Below are 9,279 nucleotides of genomic sequence, written 5' to 3' on the forward strand. Positions count from 1 at the left end.
AGGAATCGACAGTTCTCATGCTTGTCCTTGGGCAATGATTTGGTCAGCATATCTGATGTATTGTCATCAGTATGCATTTTCTTCAGTTGCAGCATTTTTTCATTCAAGACATCCCGAATCCAGTGATATCGAACATTGATATGTTTTGATCTTGAATGAAACGAGAAATTTTTACTCAAGTGAATCATACTCTGGCTATCATAGTGAAGAACATACACTTCTTGCTTCAAGCCCAACTCTTGCAAGAATTTTTTCACCCATAGCAATTCCTTACTGGCTTCTGTAATGGTGATGAACACAGCTTTTGTAGTGAAGAGAGCTACATATTTATGTAATTTTGACTGCCATGCAACTGCCACCTCTGCAAAAGTAATCAAATACCCAGAAGTAGACTTTCTACTGTCTACGTCACCAGCCATATCAGAATCTGTGAATCCTTCAAGAATAGGTTCACCCTTTCCAAAACACAGACTCAATTTTGAAGTGCCCCGAAGATATCTGAGAATCCATTTCACTGCTTCCCAGTGTTCCTTCCCTGGATTTGACAAAAATCGACTAACAATTCCAACAACATGAACCATGTCTGGTCGAGTACAGACCATAGCATACATCAACGAACCCACTGCTGAAGCACATAGATTTTTTTGTATCTCGATTCCTTCTTCATCATTTGTAGGACATTTACTTGAGCTAAGTTTGAAATGGCCTGCAAGTGGACAATTAACAGGCTTTTCTTTGTCCATATTGAACCTCTCAAGAACCTTTTTGATATACTTCTCTTGCGATAACCAGATCAGCCCATGTGATCTGTCACGAACGATTCTCATCCCAAGAATTTGTTTTACTGGATCTAAATCCTTCATGGCAAAGGTCTCACCCAACTCCAGCTTTAACTTGTTTATCCTGCTGATGTCTTGACCCACAATCAGCATGTCATCCACATAAAGCAAGAGAATGGTAAAATTATCATCTGAAAAATTCTTCACAAACACACAATGGTCTGTGGAGGTTCTTGAATATCCATGCTCAGTCATAAAGGAATCAAATTTCTTATACCACTACCTTGGTGCTTGCTTCAATCCATAAAAGCTCTTCTTCAGCTTGCAGACTAGGTGCTCTTTATCCTTGTCAATGAAGCCCTCAGGTTGCTCTATGTAAATTTCTTCCTCCAAGTCACCATACAGAAATGCAGTCTTCACATCAAGCTACTCAACTTCTAAATTCATGCTTGCAGCTATACCGAGCACAGTTCGGATGAAGGACATCTTCACAACTGACGAGAAGATCTCATCAAAGTCAACTCCCTAAAGAATATTTTAGCATTTTACTAACGGGGATCGGGGCGGTAGAAAGCGTAAGTCTATCCCTGCCTCCATCCTTGCACAGGTTTTGATCTTAACCTGTATCCCTGCCTCTATCCCCATTTCATGTCTTCCATCCCCGGTCCAAACAGGGTGAGGCCCCGGTCCACTATATCCCTAGTTTCCCTAATTTGCTACTCTTTTCCATCGACCTCAACAAAAAACCATCTCGCGATACGCCAAATAAGGTGCATGTCGTGGGTGATGACTCGAGCCAAACATGTTATGACATTATCTTAATGACTCTAAATCGTGCAAACATTATCTTAATATTGTAATATTATTTCAACAAAAATATGTTTTACAAATTAAAATAATAAAAATAGTTTTTAGTTGATTAAAGAATAAATATAATTTCTGTCCTTGTCATATGTTTTAATAGGATTTCAAACTCGCATGCCAAAGTCGAGTGGTCATACCCATATCTTTGGAATTACCATACTTTTTGGGTAAATATAAAAAAGAATCGAGTATGATTTTGTGAACCCATAAATAAATGAAAACAAGCCCTACCCTTCGCTGTAAGGTATATGCCCCCAATCTCTCATCTCTTTTCTGTTTTCTTTATGCGACACTACTCGTCACTTGATCTATCAATAAATCTGCTTTTACCTTCCTCTAAAAAAAAGGTCCTGCTCTTCAAAGTTTCCTTGGCTAAGGATCAATGTTGTTGGGTATATCGGCCCTGAACAGTTGAGCCACCGATACTACTCAACTGGATCGTTCTGTATCGAACTCAAAACTAATAAAAAATTATTATATGTCAATCGTGACATTTGTTAAAACCATTAAAATAATTTTAAAATAACATTTAAAAATTTTTGGTATTTTTTATATTTTATTAAAAAATAATCACTTCAAGCTTGCGGCCTATTAAATTTCTGCTAATACTCAATCAATACAGGATGATACGCACCGATACTGATAACATTGTCAATATTTTCACAAGATTCAAGCAAAAAACAGTAACTCTGGCAATCACAATCACAATCACTAATTTATACTTTTCTCATGTTTAACTGAGAAAGTGTTGTGATTGTGATCCACAAACAGTGTCAAGATGTTGAAAAAATCCAAGAATCACAAGGCATATTTTTACAAACATGTTCTAAAAGAGATCAAATTAGGCACACCCTTTGTCATTCTATATATCAAAACAATATATATGGGGACAATGAAAATTTGATAGATAATTTACTTTTATCACCCAAAAATTCACCCGGCCCCTTCACATCTGACCACAAAGATCCGCCATTGGTAAGACCCACCAAATCCACGAATCTCTTCTCGGTCTTTATTCCCTTTTTCCTTTCCCACACTCCTTTAGTACAGAAAGGTCCTTATTCCCCTTTTCCTTTCCCACACTCCTTTAGTACAGAAAAAGACAATTAACTGCCACAAACCCACTATTTACAGATCCCTCCAGAATGATCACATTGATTTAATCAACAAGCCACTTGATCTCTACAAGGTGACATCTCTTCAAAGATGGGCAGTCTCTTCAACCTTGTCGGAGCCCAGTCATCGGTTAGGTCTAACCCACCAAGAATGATCTCTTCAAGATGATCAAACCCATCTTGATAATCCCATATCTCACCTCCTAAGCTTCTAACTTCTTTCAGCAATTCTTCGGCCCGAACCAGCGACTTGCCATCTTCCGTCATGCCGTATCTTCCATTCCCAACGTCCTCCAGGATGGTCCGAGCTTCCTCGTATCTTGCTTGCCTTATGAGGCAGAGGCTTAGGTTGCAGGCCTTGTTAGCATCTGGGTCAATCACTTGGGCCTTTCTGAATACCATCTCTGCTGCAATGTAGTTCATTTGCTGCATGTAAGCCCACCCCAGATTACCCTGTAACCAGGGCAATTTAAAGCTTAATACAACTATCCTCTTGGTAGTAATGATAACTAAACACACCCAGTTTCACTGCCACAATGGCCCTGGGAAGTGGGAACCATAACTTAAGCACAGCTATTAGGAGCTAACATACAAAAAGACCGGAATATTTATGAGAAAAAACACCCTAGCCAATATTTATGGGAAAATATGACGACATTTTCAGAATTTCGTTTTAACATAAATAATGGGATAATATGTGGACCACCAACTAATGTCAAGACCATAGCCACAAATATTGTTGATATCTTGAAAACATCATGATATTTATGAGAAGAATACCCTCGTTGATATTGAACTAAAAAAGTTCCCAATATTTTCAAAATATCAGCTATAACATAACTATCACAATAATACCATGATATTTTGAAGAAATCTTGCTTTATATATTTTGAGTTCTTTCTTATTTTTTGCATGCTTGGCCTCCCCACCATGCCTAAGTTAAAAAAAGCAAAAAATATTGAAAACTTATATGTATTCAGAATTCAGATCAGCCTAGCTTCATCTGAGTTTCTAAGAGCAGGCAAAGCCCTACCAGCACTCTGCAGGTCTCCTGTCTGACGCTGACCTGAAACTTCTTGCCATGTGAGTGAGCCGTTTTTGTTGGCTTCCCATGGAAGACCTCTCCTTTGTATATCATACGAAGCTTCTCCTTCAGTATCACTATCTGCTCCTCTACTCTTCCACATTTCTGTATAACCAACACAATTATTTAAAAGCGAAGGAATCAGATTTAACAGAAATCGTGCAGTCAAGCTCAGTTGGATGCAGTTTCATAATGTTTTCTTGATTTACCTTGTAGAGATCAATGAGGATGTTGTCAAGCGATTCCTGAGCTTGCTTCGAGCATAGATGTCTGAACGATTTGATCGCTTCGATGGCTTCCTCTGCTCTATCTTGCTGCTGCATCACAACAGCCATGTCTTTTAAAGCGCTGTCGACACGGTCCCCTGCGTTGATGGCCTTCCAGAACAGAACGATGGCAGCGTTTGGATCTTTCTCAACCAGCTGTACAATAAGAGAAAATATATTCTGGAGTTCAGGAGAAGAATAAATCGCTCAAACGCAATTCAGAAAAGTCTGGAGCTGATTCAGTGGTCGGGCCCGAGTATTTTACAAAGTACTCGGGCTACACAAAACACAGAAAATAGCTGCACGTTTAGAAGCTTCCATACTCCTGTTACGAACCTAATCATTTTGATCAGTTCATTGCCTAAGGAGATAATACAAAATCATCGCTCAACACCCTCGGCATTTTGTTCAACATACCAATTGCTTTTTGCAGTAGCTGGTGGTGCATGTGCACATGATAAATAGCAAGGACCGAGTTATGCCAAGCAGCATCTAAGTCAATACTGCTAAGCGCACGTGCATGGATGCGCTAATAAATCATTGCTTTAAATTTCATTATATATTAAATTTAAAGGATGCTTTTATTGTGGTAGTCAATCACCATAACTTATGGCAGTATGCACTTGAGTTATACACTGATCTATGAACCATTCTTATGAGGCGTTGGTTTTTCAACATCTTAGGAATCAAACTTTATTGTATATTAGACATGATAAAACCTCGATAGTAAACACATATGATCCATGCAAACAAGGGCGAAAACCACCGTATGGCATCACAGTTCAGTACTACAATATATTTTCTCTAATTTAAATAAGAAAAAGTAAGAATCGTGAAAACCACTTTTGGTCACATGGATAATGGGCTGGGCGCAACACTGTTTTTGCATGAGCCGAAGTTTATTATAGATCTACACACACACACACACACACACACACACACATATATATATATATATATATATATATATATATATATATATAGAGAGAGAGAGAGAGAGAGAGAGAGAGAGAATCTGGTAGCTCCCTAACACTTTTTGAACCTACCTGCAGCCTACCAAGATTTGGAAGGATTTTTTCTATTGTTTCTAAAATCTCAACATACAAATGTGATCTACATATTTGATTTTATAGGAATTGACTCTTGGATCGTCAGTTCGGTTTTTATAAGATTTAAAAATCAAACTACTACAATTTTAAAAAATACTCAAAAAGTTTTATGCAGCTACCACTTTTCTTATATATATATATATATATATATATATATATAGGAAAGGGAGACCATCAACCAAAGAAATGTCCAAAATCTACAACCATCGGTTCTCCTCTCCAATGCTTAAGCATCGATCAGACCTCATATATTTGTTCTTTATAATTTTATTTAGTAAAAATATAGACATGTCTTTTGAAATGTGAAAAATCAACTGCTCACAATGCATTTAAAACTTTACAATTCAAAGTATTGTGGGCTATTGATTTTTATTGCTTTAAAAAATGCATATAAACATCCAAAATTCATAATCCAAAAAATGTCACTCACTAAATAAATAATAAAAATTCAATATGTAAAGTCCAATAGATGAAAACCTTGATCATTAGAGAAGAACACGAGGGTTATCATATGTTGTAGATTTTGGTGTTAGATATTTTGTGTGGGCCTACAAATATAATTAATTACTCATTATAAACTATTTAAGGTATGAGCTCATTTAAAGTGATCTTATGCAGTTGGGACATATGACATCTCATAGAGTATGATTATAATAATGTATAGATATCTAATGTGCGGTCACATGTCAATTTTCAATTTTATAATATGCTGAATTGAAAAGAAGACAATGTGACGGTTACAAATGGGTTATGGTCCCCAAAACCATATATAGTGGTGGTTTCTTTTTCCTTCCCCATCAAGAAAGAAACCATTCCTCTTTCATTTGGATTAGAGAAGTAAAAGCCACTAATAGAGGTTTTGGAAGATCAAATTAAACCCCATCAAGATCTACCGACACAATGATGGATTCGGATACGCTTCCACACTATGATTTATTTGGTTTTTTTTGAATGATTTAGCATTAACAAATTAGGGATAAATAAGAATTATTTCTTTAAGTTTTTCGATAATTGATATTAGAGCCTTTGTTTTTGTTGAATCATTGAGATATTCGGGATTTCTTATTACATGATAACCCTTTTGTTCGGCATGAGGATTCAGTTTTGTCTTGGCTTTGGATCGCCAAAATCTCATCGGATTCATGTCCCCATGACTGTCGGCATTAGGGACTGTTAAACAAAAAAACAAAAAAATTTAACATTGCCGAGCCGACAATGCTTTTGGAGGGCAAAGGGACCGATGACCGGAGGGGGGGGGGGGCACACCCTTCCGGTGGCCCCTAGGATACCAGACGACATCGAGCACCCTGTCGGATGCTGTCTGGCTGTGGGCAGGCACCATCAGGTGCCTGAACAGGAAAGAGAAGGAGAAGGAGGGTTGATGGCCTTCATTGGTTACTCACCAAAGATAGAAGGGGCTCGACGCCCCCCTCCTCCTTCCTACGGTGGGTAAGATCAACAAAAGGCATCTGGCTAGCCGCCAGACACCGTCCTCCAGCGGTTAGCAAACACCATTGGGTGCCTGCACAATAAGGAGGTAGAGGAGGAGGGCACGACGTCAGGTGACGATTGGCTGAGGTCGGCCAACCGCCCCAGCCATCGTCAGGCAGTTAGGATCCGATGGTGGGAGGCCAGGTCTGGTCTCCGTCCGACCTTGATTCTGTCAGGGTTGTGCGGGGCCAGACCCACGTTCTGTCTGGTTTGACCCGACCCGTTGGGCCTGCCTGCCTTTTTCGTTGTAATCGGGTATTCGGGACTCGGGACGGGTCAGGCCTGACCCGACCCGCTGGGCTCATCCGCCCCCTCTCCCTTTTGTTTTAAGATATTCAACCAAATTTGGATTGGGTCTAGTGTGACCCGATCCGTCGGCTTTAGCCCTAGGCCCTTTAAAGCATGAGTTTTGGATCTAGAAAGTACTCATTTATTGTGATCTCACTAAAGAATAAGGCATGACTAGTTGAAAATAGGCACATTTAGATAAAATTATATGTAATTTTCATGCTTCAGTTGATCTATGTTGTTGGTTATGTCAAAAAATATGATCATTGATGAGACTATTTAAGATGAATGTAATGAAGATCGCTTTAGTTCTATGTTGACATGATCAATAGACCGCATTATTAGAAATGTCATTTGGTAAGATAGTGTTATTGAGCTCATCAAGTTATTGTATAATGCATGTTTGTATGATGACATATGTGGAGTGAGAGATTGTTAGATATTTTGTGTGGGCCTACCTATGGGATTCACTCATTATAAACTATCTAAGGTATGAGCTCATTTAAAATAATCTTATGCGGTTGGGCCATATGACATCTCATAAAGTATGGTTATAATAATGTGTAGATACCTAATATGCGTTCATATATCAATTTATGATTTTATAATGAGATGAATTGGAAAGAAGACAATATGACGGTTACAAGTAAGTTATGGTTGTCAAGAAAGAGATCGTTCATCTCTCATTTGGATTAGAGAAGAAGGAAAAACCACTAATACAGGTTTTGGAAGATCAAAACACCATCAAAATCTACCGGTGGAATGATGAATTCGGGTAGGCTTCCGCACTATGATTTATTTTGTTTTTTTTTAAATGATTTAATTAAAATAAACAAATTAGGGATAAATAAGAATTATTTTCCTAAGTTTTCTGACATTTGAACATTCCTTTGGTTGAACGGTCTCCTGCATTATATATATATATATATATATATATATATATATATATATATATATATATATATATATATATATATATATATATATATATATATATATATAGAGAGAGAGAGAGAGAGAGAGAGAGAGATTAACTGTTGGATCAAAATATCAAATTAGGCAACGGAACAAGAAAACCTCCGGAAGAAAAGGAACCCCATCCTAGATCGACCACATAATCTAGGACAAAAGCCCGAGATCACCGAGAACCGGGGTGAACTCACGCATAAACAAATCTAAGGGTCCATCGCTAGACACCAACAGACCAAGAAGAGAGAGAGAGGGGAACGTAACATGGCCGGAATGAACCAGAACACCTAATGAAAACAGATTTTTTTTTTTTTTTGAAATAACCAAGGGAAACAGAAATTAACGACACCTTTTTGGAGTAATTTTATTACGAGTGGCCTCGTTTGGTTTAAAAAAAATTGAGATTTAGATTTTGTTTGGACTTTGGACACCTAGACCGCATAATTCGACGTTCTATAATTCAAATAGTTACGTAAGCAAAGAAGAAAACACGAATCCTATTTTTCAACAAGTAATTCTTCATCCATAGCTAAGATCCGAAGTCCAATTAAAGTAAATATATAAATGAATAAATAAGTGTCAATAAGAACGATAATTTACACACAGAATCCTGAAAAAAGGCGGAAAATCATCAGAATCACAAAAGGAAACTCGATTTCTTGAAAAGGAAAAAAAAAGGACGGGAAAAGAGTTAGGAATTCTCAGACTCGATCTCTTCTCGAAAATCTCAAAAAAAAAAAAAAGAAATTCTCTTAGAAAACGCTGACCTGGACGTGCTTGGCGCGTACGTAAGGGCCATCGCCGGCCGGAACCTTGTGTATGACATGGAACGGATCCTTCCGGCCACCTCCGGCTGTCGGACTCGCCTGGCCGGTAACATATTTTCCCGGGGGCGAGAGTTTTCCGGCGGCTGCTCCGTTCATCTTTACCTTGCGCTAAACGGAAACATGTCCCCGCCTCTAATTAATACGTGAAAAAATGGACGAACTTGGACGGGATGGCAGCCACGTACATGCTGGCTGGTTCCCGAACCTCAGACGGCCCTTTCTTCGAACGCCACGTAAGCACCAGTGGAAGGCGACCGTACACGGTTGTGCCACCCACATCGCTATCGCCACGTCGGAAAGAGTGGATGGACGAAAAGGGACCCCTCTGTCGGCTATTGATTTGCACTTGTCACCTTTCGTATGAGAGTGAATTCGTCTTTTAGGAAACTCATTTTCCTGTTGACTGAAATGTCCTTCACCAAATATTTAAATGCGTTAATTTCCGGATGCTTTTGGCCAGACACCGTGGAAGGTTCAGTGCACGATT

The 9,279-nt window shown here is 38.5% G+C and overlaps 1 protein-coding gene across 1 annotated transcript; it reads right to left on the reverse strand.

Annotated features, from left to right (window-relative positions):
• Positions 1–2,674: 2,674 nt before the first annotated feature.
• On the reverse strand, positions 2,675–8,888 carry LOC149819254 (protein SULFUR DEFICIENCY-INDUCED 2-like). Its single transcript, XM_089986365.1, has 4 exons — positions 8,733–8,888; positions 4,052–4,264; positions 3,792–3,947; positions 2,675–3,211 (listed from the first exon to the last, which is right to left on the reverse strand). Exons 1-4 carry the CDS (start codon positions 8,886–8,888, stop codon positions 2,807–2,809), a joined length of 930 nt encoding a protein of 309 aa, XP_089842491.1. The 3' UTR covers positions 2,675–2,806.
• Between the last annotated feature and the right edge of the window lie 391 nt (positions 8,889–9,279).

The sequence above is a fragment of the Nuphar pumila genome, chromosome 13 (genome assembly GCF_984573655.1).
Source record: "Nuphar pumila chromosome 13, dmNupPumi1.hap1.1, whole genome shotgun sequence".
Lineage (NCBI taxonomy): Eukaryota > Viridiplantae > Streptophyta > Magnoliopsida > Nymphaeales > Nymphaeaceae > Nuphar > Nuphar pumila.

Excerpts from the sequence above, each read along its gene's own strand:
- LOC149819254 (XM_089986365.1), bottom strand. The coding sequence starts at position 8,888 with ATGAACGGAGCAGCCGCCGGAAAACTCTCGCCCCCGGGAAAATATGTT. Across the intron at positions 3,948-4,051 it reads TCCTCATTGATCTCTACAAG|AAATGTGGAAGAGTAGAGGA; the intron begins GTAAATCAAGAA and ends TTGGTTATACAG. Across the intron at positions 3,212-3,791 it reads AGGAGACCTGCAGAGTGCTG|GGTAATCTGGGGTGGGCTTA; the intron begins GTAGGGCTTTGC and ends CCCTGGTTACAG.